The sequence below is a fragment of the Schistocerca piceifrons genome, chromosome 2 (assembly GCF_021461385.2).
Source record: "Schistocerca piceifrons isolate TAMUIC-IGC-003096 chromosome 2, iqSchPice1.1, whole genome shotgun sequence".
In the NCBI taxonomy this organism is placed as follows: domain Eukaryota; kingdom Metazoa; phylum Arthropoda; class Insecta; order Orthoptera; family Acrididae; genus Schistocerca; species Schistocerca piceifrons.
Genome location: NC_060139.1, coordinates 448458838 through 448478178, shown reverse-complemented (window position 1 = coordinate 448478178; position 19341 = coordinate 448458838). Strand labels below are relative to the sequence as shown.

General features: G+C 47.8%; 1 protein-coding gene and 1 long non-coding RNA gene across 2 annotated transcripts in view; both read left to right on the top strand.

Annotated features, from left to right (window-relative positions):
• The window catches only part of LOC124777928, a 273328-nt gene extending 272489 nt beyond the window's left edge, over window positions 1–839 (top strand). The window contains exon 4 of the long non-coding RNA XR_007015806.1: window positions 651–839. This is a non-coding gene — a long non-coding RNA (uncharacterized LOC124777928). The remainder of the gene's footprint in view (window positions 1–650) is intronic.
• Window positions 840–1069: 230 nt separating this feature from the next.
• Window positions 1070–18342, top strand: LOC124775468 (toll-like receptor 13; the record flags this gene model as incomplete). The annotated part of the gene is made up of 2 exons (XM_047250300.1): window positions 1070–1424; window positions 15920–18342. Coding segments are annotated over 2 exons (2127 nt in total), but the record flags the coding sequence as incomplete, so codon positions are not given.
• Window positions 18343–19341: the final 999 nt, after the last annotated feature.

Genomic DNA, 19341 nt, shown 5'->3' with positions numbered 1-19341 from the left:
TGAAACAAGTGAACGGGAATCTATTGAAAAAATGGTTCAAATGGCCCTGAGTACTATGGGACTCAACTGCTGAGGTCATTAGTCCCCTAGAACTTAGAACTAGTTGAACCTAACTAACCTAAGGACATCACAAACATCCATGCCCGAGGCAGGATTCGAACCTGCGACCGTAGCGGTCCTGCGGTTCCAGACTGCAGCGCCTTTAACCGCACGAACTGCTGAGGGCATCAGTCCCCTAGAAGTTAGAACTACTTAAACCTAACTAACCTAAGGACATCACAAACATCCATGCCCGAGGCAGGATTCGAACCTGCGACCATAGCGGTCGCGCGGTTCCAGACTGTAGCGCCTAGAACCGCTCGGCCCCTCCGGCCGGCTCTATTGAAAACACTTGTATTAATTTACTTATGGTTTTTTCCTTCAAAAGTGGGAAGACAATACGTGTAGTGACTCACTGGGGTTAATTTAAGATCTAGCCAGGATAAAACAAAACCCCTCAATACCAGTCAATATATAGATAAATTAACATTCCTACTTTCATGCAAGATGCAGAAGTCGGGATAGAAAAAAGGGTCGCTACACCTAAACATCACCATCGTAGCCATGTCGGTGTTTTTTTATATATATATATTATTTTTTTCTTTGCGCAGGGGAAGAATGCGGGGCGATGGTAGCCAGGCGGCGGCTAGTCGCCGCGCTGCTGCTGGCGCTGCTGGCGGTGTGCGCGATGGGAGAGGAGAGCAACCGCGGGCCCAACTGCTCTTGCAGCGCTGAGGACGCGCGCCTGAGCGGCGTGCAGGGCGGCGGCTCCGTGCGCTGCTGGGGCTACCTGTGCAGCGGCCAGCTACTGGCCGACGCGGCGGCGGCGGCCGTGGGCGGCGGCCGGCCGCTGCTGGGGCTGGCGCTGTCGTCGCCTGCCGAGGCGTTGCCCGCCGCCACGCTGGCCGCGGAGGCGCTGCGCCGGCTGGAGACGCTGCGGCTGGACGGCTGGCACGGCCTGCGCGCGCTGCCCGGCGCCGCCTTCCGCGGGCTGTCGCGCCTGCGCCGCCTCTCCCTGTCCTTCTGCCCGCGGCTGCGCGCGCTGCCCGCCGACGCCTTCTCCGGCCTGGAGGCGCTGGAGGAGCTGCGCCTCGTGCAGGACGGTTTCTCCAGCCTGGCGCTGGTGGCGGCCGCGCTGTCGCCGCTGGCGCTGCCGTCGCTGCGCGCGCTCGACCTCAGCGAGAACCCGCTGGCCGCCGTGGGCGCCGGCGACCTGGCGCCCCTGGCCGGGTCGCCTCTGCGCGAGCTGCGCCTCGACAGCTGCCAGCTGGACTTCGTGCACAGCGCGGCGCTCAGCCCGCTGCGAAACCTCAGCACCCTCTCCCTCAGCGGGAACGCCCTCAACGAGTCCACGCTCACGGAGCTCGTGTCGGCACTGGTCGAAGGTAGCGACGTACGCTTTCACATAATAGTTACACTGTACATTATACAAAATTCAAAATATTGTGAAACACCAGACACGAGTGATTTATAGACTTCTTGACAGCATGACAGAAGAGAATATTACTCACATGTATGTAATATAGCAACAGGTACTTGTAATTTGAAGCAATGGGACGTGGTTTACCACAGGGCTCTATTTTACATCTACAGGGTATTTCAAAAATGACCGGTATATTTGAAACGGCAATAAAAACTAAACGAGCAGCGGTAGAAATACACCGTTTGTTGCAATATGCTTGGGACAACAGTACATTTTCAGGCAGACAAACTTTCGAAATTACAGTAGTTACAATTTTCAACAACAGATGGCGCTGTGGTCTGGGAAACTCTATAGTACGATATTTTCCACATATCCACCATGCGTAGCAATAATATGGCGTAGTCTCTGAATGAAATTACCCGAAACCTTTGACAACGTGTCTGGCGGAATGGCTTCACATGCAGATGGGATGTACTGCTTCAGCTGTTCAATTGTTTCTGGATTCTGGTGGTACACCTGGTCTTTCAAGTGTCCCCACAGAAAGAAGTCACAAGGGTTCATGTCTGGCGAATAGGGAGGCCAATCCACGCCGCCTCCTGTATGTTTCGGATAGCCCAAAGCAATCACACGATCATCGAAATATTCATTCAGGAAATTAAAGACGTCGGCCGTGCGATGTGGCCGGGCACCATCTTGCATAAACCACGAGGTGTTCGCAGTGTCGTCTAAGGCAGTTTGTACCGCCACAAATACACGAAGAATGTCCAGATAGGGTGATGCAGTAATCGTTTCGGATCTGAAAAATGGGCCAATGATTCCTTTGGAAGAAATGGCGGCTCAGACCAGTACTTTCTGAGGATGCAGGGACGATGGGACTGCAACATGGGGCTTTTCGGTTCCCCATATGCGCCACTTCTGTTTATTGACGAAGCTGTCCAGGTAAAAATAAGCTTCGTCAGTAAACCAAATGCTGCCCACATGCATATCGCCGTCATCAATCCTGTGCACTATATCGTTAGCGAATGTCTCTCGTGCAGCAATGGTAGCGGCGCTGAGGGGTTGCCACGTTTGAATTTTGTATGGATAGAGGTGTAAACTCTGGCGCATGAGACGATACGTGGACGTTGGCGTCATTTGGACCGCAGCTGCAACACAGCGAATGGAAACCCGAGGCCGCTGTTGGATCACCTGCTGCACTAGCTGCGCGTTGCCCTCTGTGGTTGCCGTACGCGGTCGCCCTACCTTTCCAGCACGTTCATCCATCACGTTCCCAGTCCGTTGAAATTTTTCAAACAGATCCTTTATTGAATCGCTTTTCGGTCCTTTGGTTACATTAAACCTCCGTTGAAAACTTCGTCTTGTTGCAACAACACTGTGTTCTAGGCGGTGGGATTCCAACACCAGAAAAATCCTCTGTTCTAAGGAATAAACCATGTTGTCTACAGCACTCTTGCACGTTGTGAACAGCACACGCTTACAGCAGAAAGACGACGTACAGAATGGCGCACCCACAGACTGCGTTATCTTCTATATCTTTCACATCACTTGCAGCGCCATCTGTTGTTGAAAATTGTAACTACTGTAATTTCGAAAGTTTGTCCGCCTGAAATAGTACTGTTCTCCCAAGCGTATTGCAACAAACGGTGTATTTCTATCGCTGCTCGTTTGGTTTTTATTGCCGTTTCAAATATACCGGTCATTTTTGAAACACCCTGTACTTCTACATTTATACTCCGCAAGTCACCCAACGGTGTGTGGCGGAGGGCACTTTACGTGCCACTGTCATTACCTACCTTTTTTGTTCCAGTCGCGTATGGTTCGCGGGAAGAACGACTGCCGGAAAGCCTCCGTGCGCGCTCGAATCTCTCTAATTTTACATTCGTGATCTCATCGGGAGGTATAAGTAGGTGGAAGCAATATATTCGATACCTCATCCAGAAACGCACCCTCTCGAAACCTGGACAGCAAGCTACACTGCGATGCAGAGCGCCTCTCCTGAAGAGTCTGCCACTTGAGTTTGCTAGGCGCTTCAGTCCAGAACCGCGCGACTGCTACGGTCGCAGGTTCGAATCCTGCCTCAGGCATGGATGTGTGTGATGTCCTTAGGTTTAAGTGGTTCTAAGTCTAGGGGACTGATGACCTAAGATGTTAAGTCCCATAGTGCTCAGAGTCATTTGAACCTTTTTTTTTTTTTTTTTTTTTTTTTTTTTTTTTTTTTTTTTTTTTTTTGAGTTTGTTAAACATCTCCGTGACGCTATCACGCTTACCAAATAACACTGTGACGAAACGCGCCGCTCTTCTTTGGATCTTCTCTACCTCCTCCGTCAACCCGATCTGGTACGGATCTCACACTGATGAGCAATACTCAAGTATAGGTCGAACGAGTGTTTTGTAAGCCACCTCCTTTGTTGATGGACTACATTTTCTAAGGACTCTCCCAATGAATCTCAACCTGGTACCCGCCTTACCAACAATTAATTTTATATGATCATTCCACTTCAAATCGTTCCGCAAGCATACTCCCAGATATTTTACAGAAGTAACTGCTACCAGTGTTTGTTACGCTTTCATATAATCATACAATAAAGGATCCTTCTTTCTATGTATTCGCAATACATTACATTTGTCTATGTTAAGGGTCAGTTGCCACTCCCTGCACCAAGTACCTATCCGCTGCAGATCTTCCTACATTTCGCTACAATTTTCTAATGCTGTAATTTCTCTGTATACTACAGCATCATCCGCGAAAAGCCGCATGGGTCTTCCGACACTATCTACTAGGTCATTTATATATATTGCTAAAAGCAATGGTCCCATAACACTCCCCTGTGGCACGCCAGAGGTTACTTTAACGTCTGTAGACGTCTCTCCATTATAACAACATGCTGTGTTCTGTTTGCTAAAAGCTATTCAATCCAGCCACACAGCTGGTCTGATATTCCGTAGGCTCTTACTTTGTTTATCAGGCGACAGTGCGGAACTCTATCGAACGCCTTCCGGAAGTCAAGAAAAATAGCATCTACCTGGGAGCCTGTATCTAATATTTTCTGGGTCTCATGAACAAATAAAGCGAGTTGGGTCTCACACGATCGCTGTTTCCGAAATCCATGTTGATTCCTACAGAGTAGATTCTGGGTTTCCAGAAATTACATGATACGCGAGCAAGAAACATGTTCTAAAATTCTACAACAGATAGACGTCAGAGATATAGGTCTATAGTTTTGCGCATCTGCTCGACGACCCTTCTTGAAGACTGGGACTACCTGAGCTCTTTTCAAATCATTTGGAACCTTCCGTTCCTCTAGAGACTTGCGGTACACGGCTGTTAGAAGGGGGGCAAGTTCTTTCGCGTACTCTGTGTTGAATCGAACTGGTAACCAGCCAGGTCCACTGGACTTTCCTCTGTTGAGTGATTCCAGTTGCTTTTCTATTCCTTGGACACTTATTTCGATGTCACCCATTTTTTCGTTTGTGCGAGGATTTAGAGAAGGAACTGCAGTGACTTGTGTTTGTGATATCCACTAAGGTGACAGCGATATGCACACATATAAACTGCGGTAGTACAGTGTACACGAGGTATAAAAGGCTGTGTATTGGCGGAACTGTCATTTGTACTCGGGTAATTCATGTGAAAAGATTTATGGCGTGATTCTGGCCGCAAGACAGGAATTAAAAAGCTGTGAACATGGAGTGGTAGTTGGAGCTAAAAGCATGGGGCATTTCATTTCGAAAATCTTTAGGGAATTCAAATTCAGAGATCCGCAGTGTCAAGAGTGTGCCGAGAATGCCAAATTGCAAGTATTACTAGAATGAAATTTTCACTCTACAGTGGAGTGTGCGCTGATATGTAACTTCCTGGCAGATTAAAACTGTGTGCCGGGCCGAGACTCGTACACGGGACCTTTGCCTTTCGCGAGCAAGTGCTCTACCGACTGAGCTACCCAAGCACGACTCACGCCCCATCCTCATAGCTTTAATTCCGTCAGTACCTCGTCTCCTACCTTCCAAACCTCACATAAGCTCTCCCGCGAACCTTGCAGAACTAGCACTCCTGGAGTTGTTCGCGATTGGTTTGAAGAACATTTTGGACCATTTCAGCGAATGATTTGGCCACCCTGATCGCCCTACGTGAATCTCATCCAACATTTCTGGGATATAATCGAGAGGTCAATCCACGCACAAAATCCTGCACCTGCAACACTTCCGCAGTTAAAGACGGCTATAGAGGCATAATGGCACAATATTTCTGCATGGGACTTCTAACGACTTGTTGAATCCATGCCACGCTGAGGTGCTGCACTACGCTGGCCAGAAGGAGGTCTTACGAGTTATTAGGAGGTCTCACATGACTTGTCAGGTCAGTGTAAATCGTCATAGTGTACCTCACACAAAAGTCAAAATCTTCTGAAATACTAGACACGGCAAGTTCGTAGGTTTCACCTTATCTGAATGATAGAAAGAAGAGAATATTAGTTCCACGTCTGCAACACAGCAACAGCACTCAGGAATTTAAACAACCAACTTCGTTTACCACCGTGATCTGTGTAGTGTCCTTGCGTTTTTGATACATGATCTTCGACTTGCACTATCGGAGGGGGCAGTTTTGTCCTTGTTGCAGCAGATACAGGTATAGAAATAAAAAGTAATACTAGGACCTTCAGTTTAAACTTCCAGGCTGAGAAGCCGTGATCGATATATAAAGTCTATCCGTTGTTGTTGCGCCCCATCTACGCGTGTAAGAGACATTTCGAAGATAAATTGGCAATATGCCTCCCAAATTTGGGGATGGAAAGTCATGGAATAGAATTTGTACATAGACAACGGCTTCTTAGCCCAGCAATGACGTAAACAGTGCCTTTGCAGGAAGCAGGCTCTAAGGGTTAGTCGCAGAAAACTGTAGCCAGTTCCCGAGGAAGCACATCCAGGACACATTTTTTAAAATCCTCTGACTTGTTTGATGCCCTCCACAATTCCTCTAGTACTTTGGACTACTTAACACCATTTCCCATCGTCCTATTCCTTCCTCTCCTCAGTGTTTCCCAAATGTTTGTTTCTTCGCCGCTTCTGTGTAGATCCTCTTCGTTCCTTTTCTTAACAGTCCATATGATTGTTAATCTCCTTCTGTAGCACCACATTCCATTCTCCTCTGCTCCGGTTTCCCCACTGTTCATGATTCACTGTCATGCAATGCTGTGCTCCAGACATACAGACTCAGAAACTTCTCCCTCAAATTAGGGCCATGTTTGATACCACTAGATATCTCTATTTCCCTTGGCTAACGCCGTCTTTGCCAGTGCTCGTCTACTTCTTATATCCTCCTTGCCTCCTCCGTCATTGCTTATTTTGCATTCTAGGTAGCAGAAATACTTAACTTCGTTTATTTCATGATCACCTTTTTTGATGTTACGCTTCTCACTATTCGTTTTTCTGCTACTTATTTTCACCTTTCTTCGATTTACTCTCAGTCCCTTTTCTACATTCATTACACCGTTCTTTCTTCTCAACACATTTTGGAATTCTTCACCTTCACTGAGTATAGAAACGTCATCAGCGAATCTTTCATTGATGTCCTTTGAATTATAATCCCACTCTCGAACTTTTCTTTTAAATCCGTTAATACTTTCTCTGAAGATGGATTGAAAAGTACAGGCGAAAGACTGCATCCCTGACTTAAGCCTTCTTAATCCGAGCCCTTCTTTCTTGGTCTTACAGTCTTATTGTTCCCCGTTCGTTCTTGTTCATATTGCATATCGCCCTTCTTTTCCTGTAGCGTACTCCTGTTTTTCTCACAATTTCGAATATCTTTCACACTTCACAATGTCAAAATCTTTTTCGAGGTCAAATGCTATGAGCGTGTCTTCATTGTTCTTCAGCCTTGATTCCATATTCAAGCGCAATTTCACAACTGTCTCTTGGTGCCTTTGCTTCTCCTAGCCAAACTAGTAGTCGTCTAATAGATACTCATTTTTTTCTTATTTATCTGTATATTATTCTTGTCAGAGGCTTGGATGCATGAGTTGTTAAGCTGATTGTGAGATAGTTTCTGCTTGCTGTCTTCGGAATTGTCTAGATGATATTTTTCCGAAAGACTGATGATACGTCATCAGTCTCATACATTCTGCATACCAACATGAATAGTCGTTTGGTTGTCATGTCCCCCAATGATTTTAGAAATTCCGATGGAATGTTATCTATCCCTTCTACCTCATTTTATCTCAAGACTTCCACACCTATTTTAAATTCTGACTCAAATACGGCATCTCCTATGTTTTCGACATCGTCTCCTATTTTTTCTTCTGTCAAGCCATCTATCAAGTTTTCTCCCCCATATAGACCTTCAATGAAATCTTCCCATTCATCTGCTGTTTCCTCTACGTTTAATATTGCACTCTTATGTTACTATCCTTTTTTAAATGGAGTTTTCCATATGCTGAGTCAATCCTTCCGACGATCGTTTCCAGGGCACGTAATGGAGTATAAAGTTTTTGGACAAAATTCTACCCGTAGAGAATATAGTGAAGCATCTAGGGGTAACCCTGGATGAGAAACTGGCACGGAGTGTTCATGTAAAGAACATGCACTGAAAGTCTAACACAACTGTTATAGGCATACGTACTCAAATACAGAGATATGTGAACAGGCAGAATACGGCGCTGCGATCGGCAACGCCTATGTAAGAGAAAAAGTATATGACGCAGTGGTTAGATCGGTTACTGCTGCTACAATGGCAGATTATCAAGATTTAAGTGAGTTTGAATGTGATGTTACAGTCGGCGTAAGAGCGATAGGACACAGCGTATCCGAGACAGCTATAAAATGGGGATTTTCCCGTGCGGCTATTTCACGAGTGTACCGTGAATATCAGGAATCCGGTAAAACACCAAATTTGTAACATTGCTGCGGCCGGAGAAAGATACTGCAAGAACGGAACCAACGACGACTGAAGAGAATCGTTCAGCGTAGCAGAAGTGCAACCATTTCGCACATTGGTGCAGATTTCAATGCTGGATCATCAACAAGTGTCAGCATACGAACCATTCAATGAAACACCATCGACATGGGCTTCTAGAGCTGAAGGTCCATGACACAAAGCTTTACGCTTCGTCATGGCCCGTCAACGCCGACATTGATGACTGAAAACATGTTTCCTGGTCGGGCGAATCTCTTTTCATATTGTATCGAGAAGATGGTCGTGTACGGACATGGAGATAACCTCATGAATCCATGGACCCTGCATGTCAGCAGGGGACTGTTCAAGCTGTTGGAAGCTCTGTAATGGTGTGTGGCGTGAGCAGTCGGAGTGATATGGGATCCCTGATACGTCTAGATACGATTCTAACAGGTGACACGTACTTAAGCATCGTCTCTGATCACATGGATCCATTCATATCCATTATGCATTCCGACAGACTTGGGCAATTCCAGCAGGATAAAGCAACACCCCACACATCCAGGATTTCTACAGAGTGGCTTCCGGAACTTCTGAGTTTAAACACTTCCGAAGGCCAACAAACTCCCCAGTCATGAACAATATTGATCATTCTGGGATGCCTTGCAACATGCTGTTCAGAAAAGATCTCCACCCCCTCGTACTCTTAGAGATTTATGGATCGAGTTTTAGATGCGTGGGTGCCCGTAACGTGCAAGGAATACGTTCATGAAGTTTGTGTGTTCTTATGTTTTGAAAATGTTGATTCTTTTGTTACCTGTAATGTGACAAATGAGATTTCACTACCAGTTTAACTGAAATTATCGTACTTAATTTTGTGTTTGTTCTGCTTCCTTAAATTTTTTATGCAGCACAACTACTTATGTACTCAAATAAGTCACATACAGTTAGATTACTGCGTTACAACAATACAACAACGTTTAATTTGATAGTGTCGTTTACTGCCTAGTTCCATAATAATTTAATAGCATGTGCCATGTTACATATACCCAATAGCCCTTAATTAAGATGCAGGATTTTTATAAGGCCACCTTGATGGTCAAATTTAAACTAATTACAATAGTAAAACTACGCAATTCTTAATATCTCCTTTCTTTCCCACAATAGAAAAATAAATTGACTTTCTAATACTGCCGATAACACTAGCTTAAATGACCGAATTAAAAATACAGAAACTGCTAAAACGTAAGCGGGCTTAATCGGGACAGACGAGATAGCAGTGCCTGTGTTCTCAAGAAGTGCGATATAATGTTTCTTCGGACATGCATGCATGTCTTTTTTTCGCAGTACCAGGCCATCGACTCTCAATAAATACGAGGGTACTCCAAAAGAAATGCACACTATTTTTTTTTTAAATCCATCTTTTGTTCTACATGTTTGAAAGTTTTACAGTGTGTAGATACATCCTTTAGGAACAATATTTTCATTTCTCCACATAATTTCCATCCCTCTCAACTGCCTTACTCCATCTTGGAACCAGCGCCTGTATACCCGCACGGTAAAATTCTGGACCAACCTGTTGGAGCCACTGTTTGGCAGCGTGCACAAGGGAGTCATCATCTTCAAACCTTCTTCCACGAAGAGATTCTTTCAGTTTCCCAAAGAGATGATAGTCACATGAAATCAGGTCAGGACTGTAAGGTGGGTGTTTCAGTGTTGTCCATCCGAGTTTTGTGATCGCTTCCATGGCTTTTTGACTGACATGTGGCCGTGTATTGTCGTGCAACAGCAAAACATCCTGCTTTTGCCGATGTGGTCGAACACGACTCAGTCGTGCTTGAAGTTTCTTCAGTGTCGTCACATAATCATCAGAATTTATGGTAGTTCCACTTGGCATAATGTCCACAAGCAAGAGTCCTTCGGAATCGAAAAACACAGCAGCCGTAACTATTCCAGCAGAAGGAGTGGTTTTGAGTTTCTTTTTTTTTTCCTTGGGTGAATTTGCATGATGCCACTCCATTGATTGCCTCTGCGACTCTGGTGAAAAATGATGGAGCCATGTTTCATCATCTGTCATAATTCTTCCGAGAAATTCATCTCCACCATTCTCGTACTGATTAAAATTCTTCTGGGTATTATGCCGCGTCATTGCTTAAAACTAACAATAATAATAAACTAAAACCGACGTTTCGGCCGAATTGCAACGGCTTTCCTCAGGGCACGACTTAATCTTTCTCGTACTCTTTGAAACGTTCGCTGCATACCGTTTTTCTTGTTTCTTTGTGAGCCACTGTTAACATCCTGGGAACCCACCTGGCACAAAACTTTTTTAAAGCCAACACTTTCAGTATTCTGGAAACACTTCCTTCCCCTATCGCAACGAAGCGTGGCAATTCGTTCACTGTGATGCGTCTGTCAGCAGTCACCAATTCGTTAACCCTCTGCACATTGCCTGGAGTGTGTGCAGTACGAGGCCTGCCGCTGCGAGGACAATCCTCAATATTGTTGTGCCCGCTTTCATCACGTAACGTGCTTGCTCACCGACTAACTGTACTGCGATCGACAGCAGCATTTTCATACACCTTTTTCAACCTCTTGTGGACGTTTCCCACTGTCTCGTTTTCACAGCACACGAATTCTACGACAGCACGTTGCTTCTGACGAACGTCAAGTGTAGCAGCCATCTTGAAGGCATGCTGTGACGGCGCCATTCGCGGGAACAGGTTGAACTAAGTTTGAAAACAAGCGGGAAGGATGTATCTACACACTGTAAAACTTTCATACATGCAGAATGAAAACTGTATTTTTACAAAAATAGTGTGCATTTCTTTCGGAGTGACCCTCGTACATACGATTGCAGGTTGTGACGCAAGGGCGACAAAAAAGGGAAGTTTAGGACTGACCGTGATTGTGGTACTGTATAGCCGAAGCGGTTAAGGTGACAGCTGGCGTAAAGTGGGAAATACGGGCCTTAATCCCAGTCCGGCACAAAGTTTCGTGTCGACATTCTAATGCAAAGCCGAATTTGGTTATATTCGTAATTTCGATTGCATTTCCTGCATTAATTAACACGCCTACATTAATAAGAAAATTAACAAATCTCATTTTTGTTTAACGGCCTTGCCGCTGTGGATACACTGGTTCCCTTGAGATCACCGAAGTTAAGCGCTGTCGGACGTGGTCGGCACTTGGATCTACATCTACATCTACATCAATGCTCCGCAAGCCAGCTGACGATGTTAGGCGGAGGGTACCTTGAGTACCTCTATCGGTTCTCCCTTCTATTCCAGTCTCTTACTGTTCGTGGAAAGAAGGATTGTCGGTATGCCTCTGTGTGCGCTCTAATCTCTCTGGTTTTATCCTCATGGCCTCTTCGCGAGATATACGTAGGAGGGAGCAATATACTGCTTGACTCCTCGGTGAACGTATGTTCTCGAAATTTCAACAAAAGCCCGTACCGAGCTACTGAACGTCTCTCCTGCAGAGTCTTCCACTGGAGTTTATCTATCATCTCCGTAACGCTTTTGGACTACTAAATGATCCTGTAACGAAGCGCGCTGCTCTCCGTGTCCAAGGAATAGAAAAGCAACTGGAATCACTCAAAAGAGGAAAGTCCACTGGACCTGACGGGATACCAATTCGATTCAACACAGAGTACGCGAAAGAACTTGCCCCCCTTCTAACAGCCGTGTACCGCAAGTCTCTAGAGGAACGGAAGGTTCCAAATGATTGGAAAAGAGCTCAGGTAGTCCCAGTCTTCAAGAAGGGTCGTCGAGCAGATGCGCAAAACTATAGACCTATATCTCTGACGTCGATCTGTTGTAGAATTTTAGAACATGTTTTTTGCTCGCGTATCATGTAATTTCTGGAAACCCAGAATCTACGCTGTAGGAATCAACATGGATTCCGGAAACAGCGATCGTGTGAGACCCAACTCGCTTTATTTGTTCATGAGACCCAGAAAATATTAGATACAGGCTCCCAGGTAGATGCTATTTTTCTTGACTTCCGGAAGGCGTTCGATACAGTTCCGCACTGTCGCCTGATAAACAAAGTAAGAGCCTACGGAATATCAGACCAGCTGTGTGGCTGGATTGAAGAGCTTTTAGCAAACAGAACACAGCATGTTGTTATCAATGGAGAGACGTCTACAGACGTTAAAGTAACCTCTGGCGTGCCACAGGGGAGTGTTATGGGACCATTGCTTTTAGCAATATATATAAATGACCTAGTAGATAGTGTCGGTAGTTCCATGCGGCTTTTCGCGGATGATGCTGTAGTATATACAGCAATTACAGCATTAGAAAATTGTAGCGAAATGCAGGAAGATCTGCAGCGGATAGGCACTTGGTGCAGGGAGTGGCAACTGACCCTTAGCATAGACAAATGTAATGTATTGCGAATACATAGAAAGAAGGATCATTTATTGTATGATTATATGATAGCGGAACAAACACTGGTAGCAGTTACTTCTGCAAAATATCTGGGAGTATGCGTGCGGAACGATTTGAAGTGGAATGATCATATAAAATTAATTGTTGGTAAGGCGGGTACCAGGTTGAGATTCATTGGGAGAGTCCTTAGAAAATGTAGTCCATAAACAAAGGAATTGGCTTACAAAACACTCGTTCGACCTATACTTGAGTATTGCTCATCAGTGTGAGATCCGTACCAGATCGGGTTGACGGAGGAGATAGAGAAGATCCAAAGAAGAGCGGCGCGTTTCGTCACAGGGTTATTTGGTAACCGTGATAGCGTTACGGAGATGTTTAACAAACTCAAGTGGCAGACTCTGCAAGAGAGGCGCTCTGCATCGCGGTGTAGCTTGCTCGCCAGGTTTCGAGAGGGTGCGTTTTTGGATAAGGTATCGAATATATTGCTTCCCCCTACTTATACCTCCCGAGGAGATCACGAATGTAAAATTAGAGAGATTAGAGCGCGCACGGAGGCTTTCAGACAGTCGTTCTTCCCGCGAACCATACGCGACTGGAACAGGAAAGGGAGGTAATGACAGTGGCACGTAAAGTGCCCTCCGCCACACACCGTTGGGTGGCTTGCGGAGTATAAATGTAGATGTAGATGTTGATCTTCTCTATCTCTTTCATCAAACCTATCTGGCACGGATCCCACACCGCTGAGCAATATTCAAGCAGTGGGTGAACAAGCGTACTGTAACCTACTTCCTTTGTTTTCGGATTGCATTTCCTTAGGATTCTTCCAATGAATCTCAGTCTGGCATCTGCTTTACCGACGATCAACTTTATATGATCATTCCATTTTAAATCACTCCTAATGCGTACTCCCAGATAATTTATGGAATTAACTGCTTCCAGTTACTGACCTGCTATATTGTAGCTAAATGATATGGGATCTTTCTTTCTATGTATTCGCAGCACATTACACTTGTCTACATTGAGATTCAATTGCCACTCCCAGCACCATGCGTCAATTCGCTGCAGATCCTCCTGCATTTCAGTACAATTTTCCGTTGTTAAAACCTCCAGATATACCACAGCATCATCCACAAAAAGCCTCAGTGAACTTCCGATGTCATCCACAAGGTCATTTATGTATATTGTGAATAGCAACGGTCCTACGACACTCCTCTGCGGCACACCTGAAATCACTTTTACTTCGGAAGACTTTTGTCCATTGAGAATGACATGCTGCGTTCTGTTATCTAGGAAATCTTCAATCCAATCACACAGGTGGTCTGATAGTCCATATGCTCATTAAACGACTGTGGAGAACTGTATCGAACGCCTTGCGGAAGTCAAGAAACACGGCATCTACCTGGGAACCCGTGTCTATGGCCCTCTGAGTCTCGTGGACGTATAGCGCGAGCTGGGTTCCACACGACTGTCTTTTTCGAAACCCATGCTGATTCCTACAGAGTAGATTTCTAGTTTCCAGAAAAGTCATTATACTCGAACATAATACGTGTTCCAAAATTCTACAATTGATGGACGTTAGAGACATAGGTCTATAGATCTGCACATCTGTTCGACGTCCCTTCTTGAAAGCGGGGATGACCTGTGCCCTTTTCCAATCCTTTGGAACGCTACTCTCTTCTAGAGACCTACGGTACACGCTGCAAGAAGGGGGGCAAGCTCCTTCGCGTACTCTGTGTAAAATCGAACTGGTGTCCCATCAGGTCCAGCGGCCTTTCCTCTTTTGAGCGATTTTAATTGTTTCTCTATCCCTCTGTCGTCTATTTCGATATCTACCACTTTGTCATCTGTGCGACAATCTAGAGAAGGAAGAACAGTGCAGTCTTCCTGGGTGACCATCCAGGCCGCCATGCGCTGTTGCCATTTTTCGGGGTGCACTCAGCCTCGTGATGCCAATTGAGGAGCTACTCGACCGAACAGTAGCGGCTTCAGTCAAGCATACCATCATAACGACCGGGAGAGTGGTGTGCTGACCCCACGCCCCTTCTATCCGCATCCTGCTTAAGGATGACACGGCGGTCGGACGGTCCCGGTAGGCCACTCGTGGCCTGAAGACGAAGTGACTTCATTTAGTGGAGTCGAAGGCCTTTTCAGAGCCTAGAAAAAGAATGTGAAGACTAGTGACGAATTCATTTGACTGTTGTATAATGACTCTAAGAGTGTTTATTTTATCTGTAGACGAACGATTACTTCTAAAATCAGCTTGCTGCTTTTTTATCTGTAGTTCAACTTGCACCTTGATTTTGTTAAGGATTCTTCTCGCTAAAACTTCGCTTGAAATCATAAGCAAGGTGATTCCCCTCCAGTTAAGATTGTCGGAGTTGTGTTCTTTTTCTGGGAAATTTTGTGAGAAATCCTCTCCACTCCCGTCGCATGCTCTCCAAATTCCAGATCTTTATCAAATGAGGGCGTAGACGATCAGTGGCTACGTCTGGGTCAGTAATCAGAAGATCTGATGCAATGTTCTCTGCCCATGGGGCCTTTCCATTCTTTACCAGCTTGATTGTTGTCTTGATATCATCGTTTGAGGATGGCTCCAAAGTAATTGGGAGCTGTAGTTAAGAGCTCCAACGTCAGGCGCGTAATGGGGCCCATTAGGAAAATGGCTGCCAAGGAGGGGAAGGAAGCCAGTGTGCACTCCGTGTGCATGCCGGGGGAGCCATTCCGGATGTGGAAAGGGTGCTTCCGGCTGCCATGAAGTGTACGGGGTGCAGCCAACTGCAGGTGGTGGTCCATGTCGGTACCATTGACGTGTGTGTCTTTGGGTCGGAGGAGATTCTCTCTGGTTTCGGGCGGCTAGTGGAAATGGTAAAGACTGCCAGTCTTCCTTCAGAGATTAAGGCGGAGCTCACCATCTGCAGCATCGTCGACAGAACCGACTGTGGTTCTTTGGTGCAGAGCCGAATGGAGGGTCTGAATCAGAGGCTCAGGAGGTTCTGTGACCCTGTAGGCTGCAGATTCCTTGACTTGCGCCATCGGGGTGGCCTGAAGACGGAGTTCTTTCATTTATGTTTAACGTTTCGGGGCATTTGTCGAATTTTCAACCTTTCTTATGTGACACAGTTCATCGATCAGTGTCGAGGAGAAATCTGAAAGGCGCGTGTGCCGGACTTGCAGGTAACTCGTCGCTGCGCGTGCTGGAGTTGTCGGGCGCGGGTTTCCAGAAGCGGCCGCCGCCGGAGCTGCTGTCGGCGGTGGGCCGGTCGGGCGTGACGAACCTGTCGCTGGCGGGCAACCGCTTCCAGACGCTGTCGGCGGGCGCGTTCCCCGCCATGCCGCGGCTGCGCCACCTCGACCTGCGCGACGTGGCCGCCGTGTCGGTGCAGGAGGGCTCGCTCCACCCCGCGCTGCTGCCCCGCCTGAGCACGCTGCTGCTCGGCGGCAACAGCCTGCCCGGCGCCTCGGCCGGCTGCCTGCTGCCGCAGCTGCACTCGCTCGACCTCTCCGCCAACTCGCGCGAGAAGCCGTCCCCGTCCGTCTTCGTCCTCGGCGAGAACAGCTTCGCCCACATGCACAACCTCTCCTACCTCAACCTGTCTTACAATAACATACACTTCCTGCTCAAAGACACGTTCGGTGGCCTCACCAACCTGGACCAGGAACTCTCCCTGAAGCACGGCCACATTTCTAGGATCGAGGTGGGTGCTTTCCACGATCTGAACAAACTGCGCTTCTTGACACTGGAGGACAACCGCCTGTCGGGAACCAATCTCACGGAGGGAGTGTTCCGAGGACTGGACAGCCTGGAAGTACTCCTGCTGGGGAACTGCGGTATCACGCACCTTGCCGACGACCCGAGTGTGTTCGTCCACCTCGTGAGTCTGCAGTACCTGAGCCTGGAGCGAAACGGCATACACAGCATCAGTGGCGCCGTTTTCGCGCCCCTCACGAATTTACTGGGAATCGATTTGTCCCACAACGAGCTAGAGTCGTGGAAGAGAGGACGGGTGTTCGACAACAATTCGAGGCTGGACACTGTGCTGCTCTCGTTTAACAGGATGACGTACCTCTCTCCCGCCATGCTGGACGACTTCTCCGGTCGGGCGCGCGTGGAGTTGGGGGACAACCCGTTCATCTGCTACGCGCCGCTGTACAAGAACGTCAGGGAGTGGCTGAGCGCGAACGGGGGCAGTGCAGGGAACTTGAGTGGCGAGGTGGCTCCCGCGTGCTACTCTCCGGACGCGTGGCGCGACCGCAACCTCTCGCAGTTCTTGCAGGCGCTGCTGGACGGAACCGCCGCGCCGGTGAAGACCTCCGCCTGGTGGCCCGGCGCTGTCGGCGGCTCCCTGCTGGTGCTGGCGCTGCTGGTGGCCGCCGTGTGCTACAACCAGCGCGCCTACCTCCGCTACTGGCTCTTCCTGGCGCGCACCGACCTCCTGGGCCGGTCGTGCGCCGGCCGCGCCGACCGCGCCCTGCAGTCGTACACCAACTACCAGTACGACGCCTTCGTGTCGTACAGTAGCGAGGACCGCAACTTCGTGGTGCGGCTCGTGGCGATGCTCGAGAACTACGAGCCGTTCCTCAAGCTGTGCGTGTTCGAGCGCGACTTCCAGGTGGGCTCGGCCATCTCGGAGTGCGTGCTGCAGTCGGTGGCGCTGAGTCGGCGCACCCTGCTCGTGGTGAGCGACGCGTTCGCGCGCTCGCAGTGGTGCCGCTGGGAGGCGACGCTGGCGCAGCACCAGCGCATCTTCGGCGACGAGGGCGCGCTCGTCATCGTCAAGCTGGGCGAGGTGCCGGGCGCGCACCTCACGCCCACGCTGCGCCACCTGCTGCGCACGCGCCTCTACCTCGAGTGGGACCCCGAGCCCGCCAAGCAGCGCCTCTTCTGGCAGAAGCTGCGCGCCGCGCTCTCCCCGCCCGCCATACCCGTCAAGGCTGGCGACCAGTGACGTCACGGCGTCTCTCTGTCCACCCAGGGCTCGCGGGCCACTTGGGCGGAGTATCTTCTCGATCAGCTGCCTTCTCTGACCTGTGTAGTAGTGCTTATATCCAGGCTACTCTTTCGGAATTGTACATACGTTCGCCGTCTCACTCCACCGACTACTGGCCATTCTGTAATGGCCAGTCACGATCTCAACACATTCCTCGATGAAGAGACATCGACCACGGATTAGACTCCCCTACAGCATTCTTCATATTTTCGTCATTTTCGCGATTCCTCATTTCATATTTTCGTATTTGAGATCTAGATCGCCCCTTCGATCCTGGTTCGACGGAGCTTCTCAGGACCTAGCTGTCTTCCTTCCCCTGTGTTTCTTTTGTTGTGTCGCAGTGTCAATTGCACCAAAATTTCTTCACGACTGATTTCAGCCCTTGGCCATTCTCACGGTTTTTCAACTGAATAACAGCAGTCACTCTGACTGTTGCAGTGCGCCAGACGCACGGACAGCGGTAGTTTGAGTGTATGTGGTGCAACTAATAAAAATAAATGTCGTGTGACTTGGTCCTCCCGTCGGGTAGACCGTTCACCGGGTGCAAGTCTTTTGATTTGACGCCACTTCGGCGACTTGCGCGTCGATGGGGATGAAATGATGATAATGATTAGGACAACACAACACCCAGTCCCTGACCAGAGAAAATCTCCGACCCAGCCGGGAGCCGAACCCGGGCCCTTAGGATTGACATTGTGTCGCGCTGACCGCTCAACTACCGGGGGCGGACTGTGGTGCAACTGACAGATGTGCTCCCGTTGTTCTTTTGCAAACACTTGAAAATGGCTTAAGAGCTGAAATCAGTCGTGGAGAAATTTTGGGAGACTGTTGCTGCCGGTTGAATAAAAATACTGGAGGTTACGATGTCCAGTTTCCCAGCAAAATATTCGAGACAATAACATTGTAATGACTGTGTTTCAAGTATCTACCTAAGGAAAGACCGAAAATTAGTACAAGGAATGTTCAGTAAAGACTAGTAGTCATTTTCTAAAAACTCTATTTCAGAGGTTCAATGTTCTGTCCACCCAATGTGATTCAATTCTACCATCACCGCTGTCGCCCCTGGAAGTCGTGATGAAGGTCGTCCTCGCCTCTTAAACGTTACTGCCAGGGTTTCATTACCTAAAAGTCTCGTGGTATCACATGTATCTCTGCTACAATTTGGGTAACGTGAGGCCTGGCATTAGCTGATGAAGCTTCCACCGTCCAACAGATATTTCGTCTTCTTTGGAATGTGACCCATCATCAGTTGGCTCATAATATTTTGCTACCGTGCATCACCCTCATCTCCAACATACTGTTTCCAATAGCAGAACACATCAACACGATTCTCCTATTGATCTGCGATAAACAGTCGTGGTATCCAGACTGTGCATATTCTAGACATGTGAAAAGGTTCCTTTAAAAGAGTATGAACACTTCCAGAATACCATCAAGCTGTCTAATGTTGAGTCGTGGATCACTGCGAATAATAATGGCCGCAGTACTGACTGTTGTACCTTCAAAGACCGTCAGAGGTGTGCCTCCTCCTCTTTGCAATCCGCAACGTTCCCGGCTGTTTTTAAAAGCCCTGTGCCAACGAAAACGCCCTGTAAGGGACATGGCACA